The following is a 17,781-nucleotide window of genomic DNA, read 5'->3' on the forward strand; positions in this document are numbered from 1 at the left end:
TAGCAAACTTCGTTGGTTGTTGTGATGGATGGAGTTGGTGGGGTGACTTACCCAGAAAATAAGCGTGTCATGTTCCCTGTGAATGGTTAATTGCCGTTCACTCCCCGGCTTACAGAGGGCTCATGCAGCTCAGCGTGTACTCATGCCCATACTTGTGACCATGTGTTCATGATAATGAACTAAATTGCTCCCGCACCCTTTTAACAACTCGTTTTCTGACTGCACGTAACAACAAGAAAGGCCAAATGGTTTCCACCCCTTAAGTCACTACTGCTGTAAGAGGGAAGTGGCATTCTGTCATTACACTGCCAGGTGTGGGAAGGCTGCAAAAGGCGTCTGGCCTGGGCTCAGAAGAATTAACTGAGTAGCTGGAGAGGACACTTTGAACAGAATGACATAAATATGAGATGCAAATGAATACAGCACCTCCATGCTAAGTGCTGAATGCCCACCTTAGCTGGATTCTTGTGAACAGATGAACTGGGTGTGTGAGGACCAGTGTGGACGTGAACTCTTACTATACACTAACACATAGGAACTGAGCTAGACAAGAGCAGTGCGGACAAGATGGGGAAGACACTGGAGGCTGAGGCCTCAGTTTCAGAGGCTGGGCAGAAAGCTCAGAAGCAATAAGAGCAGTTGCTGGACCAGAGCCAGTGACAGGGCTGGTGTGGACTTGGTCCCTTGAGTGGCAGCTAACCCATCACTCAACTGACTTGGCTCTGTGTGAGGAAAGAGACCAGGTTTTTGTTGTCCTTGGTTTTTATCTGGGCTTTCTGCTGGCTTTAGCTGGGTAGTATTGCCCCTCAGTTCCTCTGCCTTTTAACTGTTTCAAACCTATGTGAAGTTAATGGATTTGGTCCTTTATATAGTTTTCGTAAAATCTCTTATTTCCATCTATTTATATCTTAAATGTAAGAAAAGCTCAAAACCCTGAGGCAATTCTGTTTTATTATTTGTAAGCTTTTGTATTATAAAATGTGATTAGTTGTAATGCTTTTTAGTGACCATAGAAGGGGTCTAACAAAAAAGGGGATAAGTAAATATTTTGCTTTTTAGAAACTGAGCATTTTAACCTCTCTAATCAGTGTCAAAAGCATACTGTGAGCCATCTGAGTTTGAATAGCCTCTCATTTGACAGCTTCTCCCCAAGTTCACATTGGACCCTTCTTCAGTATGGTGCAACCTCAGCTGACTTCCCTGCCACTGCTCACATGACACCAATCATGGTCAGCATCAGTCCTATCTGTGCATATAGATGACAATCCTTTAAGTGTTGGGTGCACCTCTCACCATCTCCTGACAGTATTTCTCATTCGCTTCTTTGTGATTAAGAACAAACAGGCAGCCTGCTTTTGAGCGCTTGTTAATCATTTTTTTTTAAGGGGGAAGGAGGGAAGCATATAACTATTATTGTTAGGATTTTATATACTAAGAAAACTGATGTTACTTTTTTTGCCTTTTCAGTAAGAAATCCTTACACGGGCCATAAATACCTGTGCGGGGCACTTCAGACTAGCATTGTTCTATTAGAATGGGTAGAACCAATGCAGAAATTTATGTTAATTAAGGTAAGCATTCATGGCATCCTTCATATGAGCTTTTCTGTTCTTTAAGATAAAACTTTTTTTCAGGTAATTCTCAATTCTGGTAATTTGTGGGTTGTGTGGTAGATTGTAAAAGCTGCATTGTTGGCCACGTGAAAGTTGTACAAGAAACCAGAGAGATAGTTTAGGGGATAGCAGTGAGGGACTGGAAGAAGCCCAGCCTACCTTGACCTCAGGAGAACTTGGGGCTTTTGTTTAAGTTTCTGTAGGATCTTTCACTAATGACTCATCTTTGAAATACTGTCAAGGAGGTCTAGTTGGTTGCAGCAGTGCTGCCTGTGTCCTAGCACGTGGGAGATGGAGGCGAGGGCGTCAGGAGTGCAGGGCCAGTCCGGGGTAATGAGACAAACACAAAAAGTTACACCAAGTGAAGTTTTCCAGTTGTTTTATTTGCTCTTGTGGGGTCATATTTCATGAGCATTTGGTCCATGTGGATAATCAGAGTCAGAGAACTGGAGTCACAGAGTCAGAGTTCTGGTGCCCTCAGAACTGTGGTGTGGAGCAGAATGTCCTGGGCACTGGCTTCTGTCACCTGAAGTCTACAGACAGCAGTGGCCAGCTTTAGTTCTCACATGAATATTACTCTCTGGCTTCATTGATGTTAAAGAAAATTTGAAAATCTTTTGCAGTAGTAATTCCAAAAATAATCTCACTGCAACAGAATTCTTTAAATTGAAGCCTAAGGGAAAGTAGCCTTATTAATTTCCTAGAGCATACAGCCTATGAGGCAAAATTGTACATTTTTTTTCTTCAGCCTCTCTTTTATCTTGCCCAGTTTGAAAAAGTATATCCTAGATGGAGTGGGAATACCGGTACAGTTTAGTTTTTCCTGACTTCCTCCCTTACTCTGCTGCAACTGCACGCTTCCTTCCTCCACTCTTCGCCTCTGTAAAATGAAAGCACTTTCATCGTATCAGTTACCCCCACACACTTCAGCATGGAGGACATCTGTGGGTTGCTTTCTGTTATGTTAGACCATGTCCCCATTAAAAGAGCTAGGAAGATGAAGAGCGTGCAGGAGGGGCTGGGGACATGGTGCAGTGGAGAAGAGCTCCTGCTGTGCATGCAGGAGGCCCTCAGTGTGGACCCCATGTAAAGGGGGATAGCCATGTGCACCTGTGTCTCCAGCACTTGAATGGTGGGGAGAGGGATCTCTGAGGCTGCTGGCCAGTCTGCCTGTCAGAGAAATAGCAAATTCCAGGGTCAGCGAGAGACCCTATCTCAAGAATAAGGAATCAAATGGTGGAGAAGACATCTGACATCCTCCTCTGGCCTACACACACACACACACACACACACACACACACACACAACACACAACGCATAGACACACAGCATCTATATACATCCAACACATAAAGCATGAAGTAGAGAACATGTGGCTTTTCTGACTGACTGGTGAAGCCTGTGGCTAGCTCTCCTAGACAGGGTCAGTGCACACCGATCTTTCCTGCAGGACTGCCTTCCACCTTTTTCCTGACATTTCTATGTCTGCTGTGTGACTTCTATACACTGTACATTTTGTTTATGAATTTGATATTTATTTTTCTCAATGTTTTTAATACTGTGACTGTCTATTAGATAGATGCATTAAACTTGCTTTCTGTATTCTTCCTCTTGGTGGTGTTTCTGGCAATATTTGCATCATTAGACTATGTTTTTAAGGGTTTTTTGTTTTATTGTAAATAAGGTTAAATTAGAGATCTTCCCAGCAACACTGCTCTCACTCTAAAGACCTTGTTTGCTCGAGTACGTCAGGCGCAGGGCCTGGGTCTGAGTCAGGCGTCCATGCTGCTAGTAGCATATGCACTCAGCCTGGTCATTACAGAGAGTCAGAACTGCTGGCTTCTTACATGCTCAGAGAGAGAGACCCAGAAATATCATTTTCTTCCTGTATTTGTAGTCTTAACTACATCTGAATGCTCTTTAATTTCTTTAAATTACCTGATGATAAATATGGAAGGTTAGGCTGAAGATGGTCATTAGGAGCACGTTCTACCCTTAGAGAGGACTTGAGTTCAGTTCCCAAAACCCACATCAGGTGGTTAGCACCTCCTGTAACTCCAGCTCCATGGGCTCCAACATCTCTCTGCCTCCTGAGGTACCTATACACACATACAAACACATCATTAAAAGTTAATTTTTTTAAAATAAGACAGTTTTAGGTTTGGAATGATGAATCAGTGGTTATTCTTCCAGAGAACGCAGATTCAGTTCCCAACATCAACGTAGTGTTTACAACCATCCGTAACTCCGGTTTAGGAGACCTCACACTCTGCTGGCCTCAGTGTTCTATCCCTGCTGTTGCTCACAGCCAATTGGATATTTCCTAGCTCTTCTAAACAGCTGCTGTAGTCTCCTGAGAATGCTGGCCTTGTTCTGTAGATTCCCTCATAGTATTATAGTATTATTAAGTCATAACGCAAGTGTTCAACATTGGTAGACAGCTTATCTAGCCAGAGTGACTGTCCCAATATCTGTCCCCACTGCCTTTCACTTGGCTCTCATTCTTTTTGTCACTCTTTATTTTAGTCATTCTGGTGGATATGGACATATTTTCTTGTTTTGTTTGTTATTATTAATGAAATTAGTGGATTTTTTTATTATTTTCAGATTTCCAATCTGGGAATATATTTGTTTTCTTTATAGCAACATAAAAAAAATTAAAGTTATATAAAGTTAGAGTGGCATTGTATTAAAGTTAATGTATTGAAATGGGAGGCTAGATTTCTCTTCTCGTTCATGTGTGGGTTAGTATTTCTTGTCTTCCTCCATGTTTGCTCATGGTAAGAAAAGCAGTCAAGTATAACTGAGGTCAGTCACTCAGCTCCTGAACTTCTTTTTCTCACTCACAAGAGAGATGGGATAGACTCCTATCTACCACTAGTATCCAAGGATTGTGTGATTTCAAGTTAATGTTAATAGATACTTTGTACTTCAGGTTCATCTGCACACTTTGGGTTTCTGGAGCAAGAGCAGTCTTGAGAGCAGAAAGCCCTTCAGGTCTCTCACTGCTGTTCCTGGACGATGTGGCCTTGGTCCCTCTGCTCAGCTTGTGTGTGTCTCTCTCCAGCACATAGACTTCCCGATGCCGTGTCCTCTCCAGATGTTTGAGATGTTGGTGGTCCCTGAGCAGGAGTACCCTCTGGTTTGTGTTGGGGTCAGCAGAGGACGAGACTTCAACCAGGTGGTTCGATTTGAGACTGTCAATCCAAATTCTACCTCGTCATGGTTTACAGAATCAGGTTTGTTATGATTGTGCAATTATTAAAGCCACTGCATTGGTTATTTGAAAGGCAATAAGTGTTCTGTATTTCCCAGCCAGCAGAAATTGCATAAAAAGCCAGTCTTAAATAACTATATTAGTAAACAAGAAGAGATAACATGCTCTACAGTTCAGTTAGTGGGTTCAACACATTTTAAACAATTTGATTGAAAAACATAGATATATAGAAAGTGCATGTAGTGTTTAAATGTAGAAATGAGCTTCGTGTCTGAATCTGTTATGTATCTTGATTATTTGTACATTATTGTGGCCAAATACATACCAAGAACAACGTAAAATTCATTTTGGCTCATGACTTCAAAATGCTTCAGCCACCATGGCAGGGAAGCCTACTGGAGCAGAGCAGTTCTTGACAATGGGAGCATGTGATGAGCCCCCGTTCAGATCATGACAGACCAGAAGTCAGAGAACAAGACATGAGGTAGGAGACAGGCTATTATCTTGAGAGCCCTGTCTCTGTTGGTGAACTTCCTTCAGCAGGACCTCCTTCCTAAGGATCCCACAGCTTCTCGAAATAGCACCACCAACCAATCAGGGGCAAGAATAAAACATGAGGGGCCAGCAAGGAGGCTTGGTGGGTAAAGGTGCTTACTGCCAGATGTGATGACCAGAGTTCTGTCCTGGGGACCCACATTGCAGAGCACTGACGCCTCCAGGCTGTCCTCTGCTTTCCACACACACAAGTAAAATGTAAAATGCAAGGTTTAAGACCCATACCAATTGAAGACATTCCAGATTCATACTTAAAGTCATGCACTTCAGACAGCTGTGCTGTGTGAACTCCTTCACCAGTAGCCTTTAAGAGCTGCACATATAAAAACATGTGCAGCTCCTTGGCTGCTGGATTCGGGTCCTGTTCCCCACTTGTGCAGAGGATTGCTGATCTGTGAGTCCATTCTGAGGTAGTGTGGGACATTTTATTATAATCAGCAACATCTGGCACCCAAAAACAAGTGGAATCAGGGAGACGCCATGTAGCTACCAAAGGAGAAAGACTCCCTTACCAACAACAAGCCTCATGGTAAAATACAAAATCATAAAAATGGATTAATTTAAGATATAAGAGTTAGTTAATAAGAAACCTGAGCTAATAGGCTGAGCAGTGTTTTTATTAATACAGTTTCTGTGTGATTATTTTGGGTCTAGGCAACCAGGAAACACCAAATGGTCTCTATCTACACAGCTGTTTATTTTGAAGGTCACTTCTGTAGGCTGCTGGTGTGACAGGGTGATAGAGTGCACAGTTAATGCACAGCACACACAAAGCCTGGTGTTTTGTGGTGGCCGCTGAGACGGCACAGCAATGAAGAGCATGTACTGTTCTTACAGAGGACCCAAGTTTGGGTCCCAGCACCTGTGTCAGACAGCTCACAGCCACCTGCAACTCCAGCTCTAGGGATCCGACACCTGCTTCCAACCTCTAAGGGAACCTGCATTTATGTGTACACATCTCTACACATAAATGCATAATTAAAAATAAAATCTTAAAAAACACATACACAAAGCCTGGAGTCCAATCCCAACCACTCTTTCTCCCCCTCAGAATCTAGAAATGACACACATTTCTAGTAATTTTACTTTAAAAAAGGCTGTACTAGTATTTCCTAGTATTTCCAACTGAATCATGTTTCTCAAACACCAAGTAACAGTTTCATGTATAAGCAAATAGTCTTCATATTTTGTAGTGCTTTCCATCTCTTTTCACACTAATTTCTAGAGTTTTACATAACTCAGTTGTTTGATGCTGTTCACAAAAAGATTGAGTCTTTTTGACGACCGTAGTAGTGAAGCAGCCATTCACAGCTGCCAGAGGCCAAGCCTGGAGGTGCATACCAAGAGTCCCAGCACTTAGGAGGCTGAGTCAGAGAGACAGCTAGCCTGGCCTACATAACCAGAACTTAGTCTCAAAAAGAAATATTTTTAAAAATATAGACATTTAGTAACACTTATATTTTCAAGTATTTAAATATAAATTTTACCTTTTTAGTCACACTGCATCACTTTAGTAAGGATGTCAGTAAAGTAGTTAGCGAAGGCCAGTGCGTCCCAATGTGAGCTCTATCAGTGTGCGCCTAGGCCCCAGCTCCAGAGTGTGTCCTTTGGTAAACCACAGTCAGTGCTGGTGATATTAAAGGAGACCACCATCCTTTTTGTGTGTGTGTGTGTGTGTGTGTGTGTGTGTGTGTGTGTGTGTGTGTGTATATACTTTTGGGGATTTTTTTTTTATATTTATTGAGCTCTACATTTTTCTCTGTTCCCCTCCCCTCTTCAATCCTCCCCCAAGGTCCCCATGCTCCCAATTTACTCAGGAGATCTTGTCTTTTTCTACTTTCTACTTCCTGTGTAGATTAGATGTATGTAAGTCTCTCTTAGTGTCCGCATTGTTGTCTAAGTTCTCTGGGATTGTGGTTTGTAGGATGGCTTTCTTTACTTTATGTTTAAAACCACCTATGAGTGAGTACATGTGATAATTGTCTTTCTGTGTCTGGGTTACCTCACTCAAAATAATGTTTTCTAGCTCTATCCATTTTCCTGAAAAATTCAAGCTGTCGTTATTTTTTTCTGCTGTGTAGTCCTCCGTTGTGTAAATGTACCACATTTTCCTTATCCATTCTTCAGTCGAGGGGCATTTAGGTTGTTTCCAGGTTCTGGCTATGGCAAAGCTGCTGTGAACATAGTTGAGCACATGTCCTTGTGGCACGATTGAGCATCCTTTGGATATATACCCAAAAGTGGTATTACTGGGTTTTTAGGGAGTTTGTGTCCTAATTTTCTGAGAAATCGCCACACTGACAATCAGAGGGGCTGTACCAGTTTGCACTCCCACCAGCAATGCAGGAGTGTTCCCTTTTCCCCACAACCTCTCCAACATAAGTTGTCATCCATGTTTTTGATCTTGGCCATTCTTACAGGTGTAAGATGGAATCTCAGAATTGTTTTGATTTGCATTTCTCTGATGACTAAGGATATTGAACATTTCCTTAAGTATCTTTCAGCCATTTTAGATTCCTCTGTTGAGAGTTCTCTGTTTAGGTCTGTACTTCATTTTTTTATTGGATTATGTGATCTTTTGGTGTCCAATTTCTTGAGTTCTTTGTATATTTTGGAGATCAGACCTCTGTTTGATATGGGGTCAGTGAAGATCTTTTCCCATTCTGTAGGCTGTTGTTTTGTCTTGTTGACTGTGTCCTTTGCTTTACAGAAGCTTTTCAGTGTCTCTCAGTGTCTGTGCTGCTGGGGTTCTATTTAGGAAGTGGTTCCCTGTGCCAATGTGTTCAAGTGTACTTCCCACTTTCTCTTCTATAAGGTTCAGTGTGGCTGGCTTTATGTTGAGGTCTTTGATCCATTTGGACTTGAGTTTTGTGCATGGTGATAGATATGGGTCTATTTTCATTTTTCTACATACTGATATCCAGTTATGCCAGCACCACTTGTTAAACATGCTTTCTTTTTTCCATTTGATATCTTTTGCTGCATAATCAAAGATCAGGTGTTCGAAGATGTGTGGATTGATATCCAGGTCTTCTATTCGGTTCCATTGGTTCTCCTGTCTGTTCTTATGCCAATACCAGGCTCTTTTCAGTACTGTAGCTCTGTAATAGAGTTTGAAGTCAGGGATTGTGATGCCTCCAGAAGTTCTTTTATTGTACAGGATTGTTTTTGGCTATCCTGGGTTTTTTGCTTTTTCATATGAAGTTGAGTACCGTTTTTTCGAGGTCTTTGAAGAATTTTGCTGGGATTTTGATGGGCATTGCGTTGAACCTGTGAGACCACCATGCTTTAAGAGCATCTTGTGGGGGCTGGAGAAATGGTTCTGTTGTTAAGAGCACTGGCTGCCCTTCCAGAGGTTCTGGGTTCTATTCGCAGCACCACATGGTAGCTCACAGCTATCTATAACTCCGGTTCCAGGGGCTCTTATGGCCTCCTAAGAAACCAGGCAGGGAAGTGATACACAGACAGACAGACAGACAGACAGACAGACAGGCAGGCAGGCAAAACACCCATAACTCATAAATAATAAATTTCTTTAAATTCATGTGTATACAAACCTCAGACTTCTAGAAAAGACAGCCGATGCCTTGGACGGGAAGCTGCACTACCTTGAGTACAGATGTCTCCTATAATTGATATTCTTGTGCTCAGCATCTTTAATGAAATTTTAAATGATTTAAAGTTCAGATATGCATAATAGTTAATGACTATCTCTGAAGTATTTATGAAGATATTTGAAAATTATTCCTATATAATTATTTCTTCAAATATTAAATGTGTATTGCAAAGTTACTGAACAGGCATTTCCTCTATGGCAACTTACCCTAATTACCTTAGCAAATATTAAGTCCGATTAGTCTTTTTGCAGAAGTTTGATTATAGTTTGAAACTCATATTGTGCTGTAGCAAAATAAAAGACATACAACATTAGTTTTGTGGTAAATAAACCAAATTGAATTCTCACACTTAAAAAAAAATGACCTTTAAATGTCTTATCGTTAGTTTTTAAACAACCTATTGATGGTGAAAGCCCCTTTTACTTTTTTCTCTCTAAAAATACCGTAGAGCCAAGTGTGATGGTACACACCTGTAATCCCAGCACTTCGGAGGTGGAGGCAGGAAGATCAGGAGTTCGAGACCAATCTCAGCTACATAGTGAGTTCAAGGCCAGTCTTGACTACATGAGACCCTCTCCCAAAACAACAGCAACACACACACACACACACACACACACTTCTATGGAATGTTTTGCTGTACAATAGAGAATGGACACCTCAAAGAGGAAATGTGAAAGAAAGCTTTCTAGTAAGGTATTGTTGGGCAGAAGTTTGTTGTTAGTCTAGAAGACTGTTAATAAGAAGAAGAGTAGAGGTGCTGGTGACTCACTCAGAAGGCTGAGACAGGAAGATTACAAGTCAGCCTGGGCTAGGAGAGAGACGGTCTGTCAGAATTGGATAGGGATGGGGGTTAAGAAGGAGAAAAGGGGAGAAGGAACAAAAGACACAGCAGACAGACAGACACACACACACTCACACACACGAATTGAGGGAACTTTTATACTCACAGCACATGAAGCGAAGGTGTTAAACGACACACTGACCTCAAATCTTTCTTCACAGAGACTTGTGGAAGGAAGCTGTATATAACATAGCCCTTTATAGTATTTTAAGATTTGTCTTTGGTTCTCTCAAAGTCTGTTATGATCTCCATTACCCACTGTCTTCCCTGTGAGACAGCTGGGACACACCTGCTTTCTAGTTTCATCTTTAGCAGGAAAAGATTGCTGGGTGAGAAGTATTTTGCTGCCACTCAGTTTCAATAATGTCTTAGTTCTTTGAAGTGTTTTAATTTTAAATGCAATCTAATTTTTAAACAAAAGGCCTCATTTCCTGACAAATGACTTTAAAATAACTCCCTTCCAAGAAACTTAACTTGGTTTTATCTGAAGGATTTTTATGAATACAGAAAGTATCTCTCAGCATTCACGAGATAAAGATAGAGGAAATAATTTAGGTTTTTAACTTCTATTGCCCATCCATCACACTCCAATTTCTCGGGAAATCTTGAGTATTGTTCAGGCATCAGTGTTTCTTAAAATCCGGGGCCTGGGAGGTGGCTCTGCAGATGCAGTGCTGCCGGGGCAAGCGTGAGGAGCTGAGTTTGATCCCCAATACTGCGTGTTGTGCATCTGTAACCTAGTGCTGGGGACAGAGTCAGGAGGACTCCAGAGCTTGTTGGCCAGCCAATTTAACTGAAACAGAAAGTTTCAGGTTCAATGAGAGGCCCTGTCTCAAAAGAAAAGAATTGTAGACCAGTGTTGACCTCTAGCCTACACACAGAGCACAACCAAACACAAAACACACACAACCGTCTACACACCCCCCAAACACATTAGGAGCTTCTGAAAAAAACCTCAGTATTATAACTTATTTATAGTTTAAAAAAATAGTTTAACTCTCCAATTCTTTTATTTAATATACATTGATTACATGAGCTAGGTGCTTGCATCTGGTGATGTTCAAAGCACAGCCCAGATCATCTGAGTTTAAAGTCAGAAATTGGCCAGAACTGTGATATACAAGATGAGACTCCTTGCCTCAAATGTAAATATAAATAACACCTTCATCAGTGGTAGAAGTGACAGGAGCCAGCTCTGCTGTGCCCACTGTCCACATTGCCTTCAGAACACAGTGGTCCAATGCAACCACTGTGTGTGCCCTGCAAGACATGTCCATCCATTTAAAATGCAGCAGTCCGCAATTTTCTTTGTTTAGGAAAGAATACATTGTAAATTTTGTAGTTTTCTATGACTTTATCTGGCTGTATTTGTGTTGTAGATACCCCACAGACAAACGTCACTCATGTAACCCAGCTGGAGAGAGACACCATCCTCGTGTGCTTGGATTGTAAGTTTCTGTTTGCATCTTCTTTGGTAACATTCCTCTCTTTACACTCTTGAGTGACTTTGGTTTTTCTCTAGGTTGTATAAAAATAGTGAATCTCCAAGGAAGATTGAAATCTAGCAGGAAATTATCATCAGAACTCACCTTCGATTTCCAGATAGAATCCATAGGTGAGTCGTTGCTTTTATTTCTTTGCATTGAGAACTATTTAAAATGATCTGTCTAATAGTTACTGATGTTGTAAATATATATTGCTAAGGCCTTTTTCATTTGGATATAATAATATGAGGTCACTGTCAGCTCCTTCTACATCCTCTAAGTCTGTGAGGTAGTCACATGCACTGTATTGTGTCCTTCCTCACAGATGTGGCATTCACAAAAGAAAGTTAAATAGCATTTCTTACAACATGTTTATGAGTTTACATTTCCTCCAGAATCCTGTAGATTCCCTATAAGTGCTCTAAAATTTGGCACTTGGTACATCCTCTGTGGTTTTGCAGTATTGCCTGATGTTCAGAGGACTTTGGTATACTCTTGAGAGTAGTGATGCATCCATGTATCCCCAGGATGCAAGAGGCTGAGATAGGAAGAATGTGAGTTCATGGCCAGCCTGGGCTACATAACAAGTTCCAGTTCAGCCTCAAAAACCTAGCAAGACCCTGTCTCAAAAAGACAAACAAAACTTACTTGTCATTTTCTCATGATTGGTTGTATTCTCTGGAAGGAATTTCTGGCAATATCAGTATTTTAAAGTGCTGAGAAAGTAAAACAAAAATGATCATGAAGTGTGGTCCTGAAGAGAAGAATAATTGGTATTTAATGTGCACAGCTTTAGGGTTTGAGGTTTGGGGTTTTTAAGTGTTTTACCAATAAAATAGTTTTTTTTATGTACATACATTGGCAGAGGGTGAGGCCAAGAGCAGTTTGTTTGTCAACACAGATACAAGCAGAAAGAAGAACGATACAAGGAGAAGGACCAGAGTGCTGTGTGTCGGTGGGAAAATGATGCCAGCACCATTGATTTTCTTCAGGAAACAAATCAGATTTCTTTCTCACGGTTACACTATTTCAAAGATGTAAATATGGAAGTGAAAGATAGAAATACATAAAACTGAGAGATATAAACACATAAAAGTGAAATTTGCCTTATTTATGTCTGTGCCCTGTGAGCTGCTCCTAATGCCATGTTCAGAAAATAATTGTGCAGGTTTTCAAAAACAGGCACAAGAATGAAGATTGTGCCATCATTTATGATAAATGGATGACAGTTGGAAACTTCAACATAAAATTATCTTGACAATGTAGAACTAGTTAATGTAAACACATCTGAGAATGATGAATACAAAATTGGCTACAGTACTGTCCGAGAAAGGAAGGCAGGCCAAATGAGATTGGGTTGAGAGGATCCAGGTGTTGTCTTTGTTTGAAGCAAAGGGAAATGTGGTCGAATATTTAGATCTGAGGGAAGAGTGTGCATATGGCTTCTCTACTGTTGGCTGTACTTTTCTGTGTGTTCATATGCTTTATTTTTAATTACTTTACCAAAACAAATGTCTAGTGCATATTTTCAGTAAGTTTTTTTCATACCAAAAAGATGAATGCATCCTGTATATTAAATGTTTTAAATCCCAGAGGTAAAGATGCCATTTCTGTGCAGTACTGAGACTAGCGGTGGGACCGTTGCTGTGCGGGATAGGCAGGCATGAAGGGATGCTTGTCCCTGAACTTTTGCACTATTAGCAGTGACTGAGTTGTTCTTGCCTTCTAGTTTGTCTACAAGACAGTGTGCTCGCTTTCTGGAAACACGGGATGCAAGGTAGAAGTTTTAGATCTAATGAGGTAAGCCATCTTTTTTGGAGTATATTCATTAAGTTGTCATAAGGAGCCAGACGTCTTAGTGTTAGGAGGGTTGGGCCGGAGGATCATTTGAGTTAAGAGTTCAAATCCAGTCTAAGCTACATAGTGAAACCTGTCTCCTTTTGTTGTTGCTGTTTTAATTGAAAATAGATTCCTTTCTCATACAGTCCATGCCGACCACAGTTTCCCCTCTCTCTATTCCTCCCAGCTCCCCACCTCCCCTCTCCCCCAGATTCACTTCCCCTCTGTTTCCTTTTCAGAAAAGCCTCCAAAAGTTGACAGCTAAACAGGACAAAACAAGATACAATAAGATTAGGCACATGCCCTCATATCGAGGCTGGGCAAGGCCACCCAGTGGAGTTAAAAAGGCAGAGATAGACCCACTCCCACTGTTAGGCGTCCCACAAAAACAAGCTAACAGCCTTAACACAGACACAGAGGACCTGGCTGAGATCCGTGCAGACCCCATGCTTGCCATTTCAGTCTTCGTGAGCCCATGTGAGTCCTGCTGAGTTGGTTCTGAGTGCCATGCTCTGATGTCCTCCATCCCTCTGACTTCTACAGTCTTTCCTCCCTCTCTTCCAAGGGCTTCCCCAGTCTCCTGAGAGGAGAGACCCGATGGAGACCTCCAACTCTATCCACATAATGTCTGGCTGTGAATCCTTAAAAAGTAATTTAAGTAGATGACGCAAAATCTGTGTCAAGCAATTCTTTCAACCGTATCGAGTTCCTGAGTGATCCCAGCAGTGCTGTGTGCTTGCTGTGTTTAGTGCGGTGGTGAGAGCAGTCAGTCCATCAGCCAGACAGCTTCATCCGTCCTTCCCCTGCCTCCACTCACCAGCCTCAGATGCGAGTCAGCCGACTCCCTCACCCCCCCCAGACCAGGAACTCTGTCCTGCACATCAACACCAGTGACCCTGCCTCCTGACCCTGCTGCCTTTGTTCATGTGACATGGTTGTTGTCCCCTTTGCATGAACGCTTCTTGCTGTACCGAAATAACTCTTAAAACATATGACATACTTAATTCAGCTCCGTCTTTCTGCTGGCAATGCTGGCTAGCATGAGCAAGAAGAATGGTTGCCCCTGAAATATTATAGACAGGTAAAACCATCAAAAACTTCCCTGGGATCCCCAAGCTGATCTCAGCAGCGTCACTTGAGCAGGTTGGAGTAGAAAAGGGGGCTCAGGCAGGAGGAAGAAGGAAGGAAAGTTTGTCCAACAAGTTACATGGAGGCCTCTTTTAAACTACACAGTGAGATCCTCAGTACACCCCCAACAACGTCACATCCTTCCTTCAGGCACTCCCAGGCCTGAGCCACTGTTGCTGAAGGGAAGGTCTTTCCTTCACCAGAGCTGGGTCACGCTAAATGTGAAGAGACACTGGTGTCTCTAGAACAGCTCATTGTAGGATTTTGGTGGAAGAAATTTCACTTCAAGATCAAATTGAATGTTTAAGTTTCGGCCTACAACACTGAAGAGTTTTTTGCTAGAGGCATAGTTTGGACATTTTGTGTTCTCTAAGCCATCAACACCGAGCTTCTCTTCTTCCTCATGGTCTCAATCTTTGTTCCTCAAGTGGTTAGCAGCTGGTCACACTGAGAAGCAGCAAAGCAGGGGAGATGCTTATTCGTCTAGAGCAGTCCTTAGAGGAATGCCGGCGGGACTATTCCAGTCTACGGGAACCAGACCTGCTCCCAAAATCCCCACTAAAATTCAAACTCTGCACTGGCTTTTCAGGGCTTCCTGTCATAGCTCATAGCAGGCACTCGAGGCGCAAAACCAGATTTTAAAGAGTCTCTGGAAGCCTATGATATAGCAACTAATTTTCTTTCACCAGTATTTTAGGATTAATTCCAAATTCACCACAGTTAAGTTTCTCCTTAACTAAAAACTTTCTGTGAGTGTAAGCTTACAACACATAATGAGGCAGAGACCGTCTGGGAGCTGTGGGTAGTAGTGTTTGCAGTAATGTGGCCCAGAAACTATCCTAACAAGATTTTATACTGCAGCCAGGTGCAATGCCACATACGTAAAATCCCAGTACTTAAGAGACTGAGGCAGGAGGATCAGGAGTGCAGTTCTATCCTGGGTTACATAGCAAGACTGTCTCAAAAGAAAGGAAGAATTTTTAAAAGATTTTTCTATCTTTAATTTGAGGAATTTTTAAAAATTATTTTTTAACTAAACAGGTAACACAAGAAATTTCAGATAACACAAGAATTTTCAGGCTCCTTGGATCTGACAGGTATGAAGATGGGTGTTACGAAATGTCAGTACTAAGTATGTTTTCCGGATCCAGTGTAAGGCTGTTACTCTTTCAGGAGAGTTGAAATTTCTGCATGTTCAACACTGTTTGCTCTTTTTTTAATATTGAGAGATGAATCTTCCGAATAGCAAGAACTCATGGGCCTGGCAGGACTTATTTGCTGCAGTCGCTCTGTTGAAAGTGACTCATGGCATATGTTAACAAACAGAACTCCATTTTCATGCCAGATAAGATTTTGAACTTTTATTCTGAATAATCTGCACAGATTCTAAAGTGCGAGTTGTTCAGGATTAATAGGAAGAAGCAAGCCTCTCTCCCTCTCCAGTTACTCCTGTGCTATTGCTTTCTCCTCATCCCTTGCCTTTCGCCCCCAAGTCCTGAAGGACTGAGATCTGGAGGTAGGCAGTGGTGGGCACCTCCCAGAGCTGGAACTGGCTCTTTAGTCATAGTTCCTGAAAATGGGTCTGTCGGAAGGCAGCTGGGTGGCATTTAGAGAGCTTTCTGACAGAGAGGCAGTGGCTTTTTTTTTCAACTGATGTTAGTTTTCATAAATAAATGACTTTGTTTTGTTGTGTGTTTCTTACTACTTTTAGGGTTGTGGTTTTGGAAAGTAGGCCAACTGATAACCCAACAGCAAATAGCAATTTGTACATCTTGGCGGGTCATGAAAACAGCTACTGAAGACATGGTGTTCTTGACAGTGACCTCTAGAGACAGTGCCCACCGCCGCTGCTGCATTGTGGATGCAGGGAGCTGTGCAGAAGCTGCAGGCACCTGGCTTCAGTTCCTTCTAATTTATTGTGGATGAGACAGTGGGAGAACTTTTGTTTTGAGTGGTATGATATATTTAGCGTACTGAACCACACAAGTGCTTAATTCACTGGTATGTAATCTTTGTACATAGCAGCAGTATTTTTCTGTGAAACTTCATTTGCTGAAGACATACACTAAGAATTGATGTAGATAATGTACTTTTATGAGATGTAAAAGTGTCTTATCTGTACAGATGTAAATGTTGATTAAAATGCAACTGGGGTTAATATTTTAAGAATTCTTTAGTAAATTCTTGGGTGTGGTTATATTACAAAGTGGGATGCCGGCAATGAAACAAGACATTTAACACTATTGTATTTTTATTATATGTAATTTAGTAATATGGATATAAATCTTGTAACTTTTGAAATGGTAACGAGCTGTAATCATTTTATAATCTTGTTTTTAATTTTAATGCGAGCACTGGTGTTTCTCCTGCACAGAGCGTTGAGCTGTGATGAGCTGAGTCACGGAGACAGCTGTGACACCGGAATCTGCATTTGGCTCCACAACACCTTTTTACATGTTTTTGGATTATTGTCTGTGTGAAAGAAGCAGATAGCCACCTGTTGTAGTAACTGATCACTTTCTATTGAAGCAGAATCGTGTAAGATTGCTGTCCGTGCTTAGGACACTGCTTTGAAAACACCTGCAATCACAGAATGGCAGTGCATGACAGAACCCCCACAGTCGTCGGGTCACAGTGTGCACACTGTCCAGAGTCCACACTAGACATTTCACATAATCACACTGAAAAGCTGTAACATTCCAGAGTGATCAGATTTCTCATGGAATTTTTACTTTTGTTGGCCTTTTTTTATCACTTTCATATTTCTTTTGATTTAGAGTATTATTAATACATGGCCAAATAATTTAGTTACTACCTCATATAAACATTATAATGGTTACTACACATCACAGGAACTTAGTTTGGTTAAAATCATTTTTGATTTTTTTTTCCAATGGAATGTATCTATCTTATCAAGATAGATATCAAGTTATAGCAAAATGCACACTTCTGACTCTCTTTGGTATATGTTCTTTATATTTTGATGTGAGTATGTATACACTAAGAACAAGCTAAATTGTGATTTATGTTCTTCATTTATTTTAAATGATAATGGTTTTAAATATGTTCCTGATTGTACATACTGTAAAATAAACATGTTTTTTAACATGCTGTTGAGTAGTTGCTTCTAATCTGGCTTAGCAGCATTAAGGAGAAATGCTTTGATTTAAGAAATGCACTTAAATCTTAAATATCTGAGTCTCCCCTGAAGAATCATTATGATTTGATCTGTATTTTTAAGATAATATTCTCACACTTGAGAAAAGGCCATCTTTTGTAGAATCTTGGATTCTTGTCAGGAAAATTAAACACTTATGATATTTTGGTTAGAGCAAGAGTTGGCAATTAATATCTTAGCCAAATCTAGCCCACCCCGTTTTTGTCAATAAAGTTTTATGAGAACGCAGCAACAGTTATGTATTGATCTGTTGTCTAAGACCATGTTCATACTTAAGACATGAATGGTTTCAGAGGAACAGCCTGGCCT

General features: G+C 41.1%; 1 protein-coding gene across 9 annotated transcripts in view; it reads left to right on the forward strand.

Annotated features, from left to right (window-relative positions):
• The window catches only part of Map4k3 (mitogen-activated protein kinase kinase kinase kinase 3), a 154,087-nt gene extending 136,682 nt beyond the window's left edge, over positions 1-17,405 (forward strand). For 4 of the 9 annotated variants that reach the window (XM_085690984.2, XM_085690986.2, XM_085690985.2 and 1 more), the window contains 8 exons: positions 1,468-1,571; positions 4,681-4,852; positions 9,451-9,540; positions 11,223-11,291; positions 11,366-11,458; positions 13,057-13,127; positions 15,336-15,391; positions 16,006-17,405. In XM_085690984.2, coding sequence (XP_085547110.1) covers positions 1,468-1,571; positions 4,681-4,852; positions 9,451-9,540; positions 11,223-11,291; positions 11,366-11,458; positions 13,057-13,127; positions 15,336-15,391; positions 16,006-16,093 — 743 coding nt within the window. In that variant the 3' untranslated portion in view covers positions 16,094-17,405. The remainder of the gene's footprint in view (positions 1-1,467; positions 1,572-4,680; positions 4,853-9,450; positions 9,541-11,222; positions 11,292-11,365; positions 11,459-13,056; positions 13,128-15,335; positions 15,392-16,005) is intronic. The other 5 variants (XM_048416031.3, XM_048416033.3, XM_048416032.3 and 2 more) reach the window with 2 other exon arrangements.
• Positions 17,406-17,781: the final 376 nt, after the last annotated feature.

The sequence above is a fragment of the Myodes glareolus genome, chromosome 6 (genome assembly GCF_982192425.1).
Source record: "Myodes glareolus chromosome 6, mMyoGla1.1, whole genome shotgun sequence".
In the NCBI taxonomy this organism is placed as follows: domain Eukaryota; kingdom Metazoa; phylum Chordata; class Mammalia; order Rodentia; family Cricetidae; genus Myodes; species Myodes glareolus.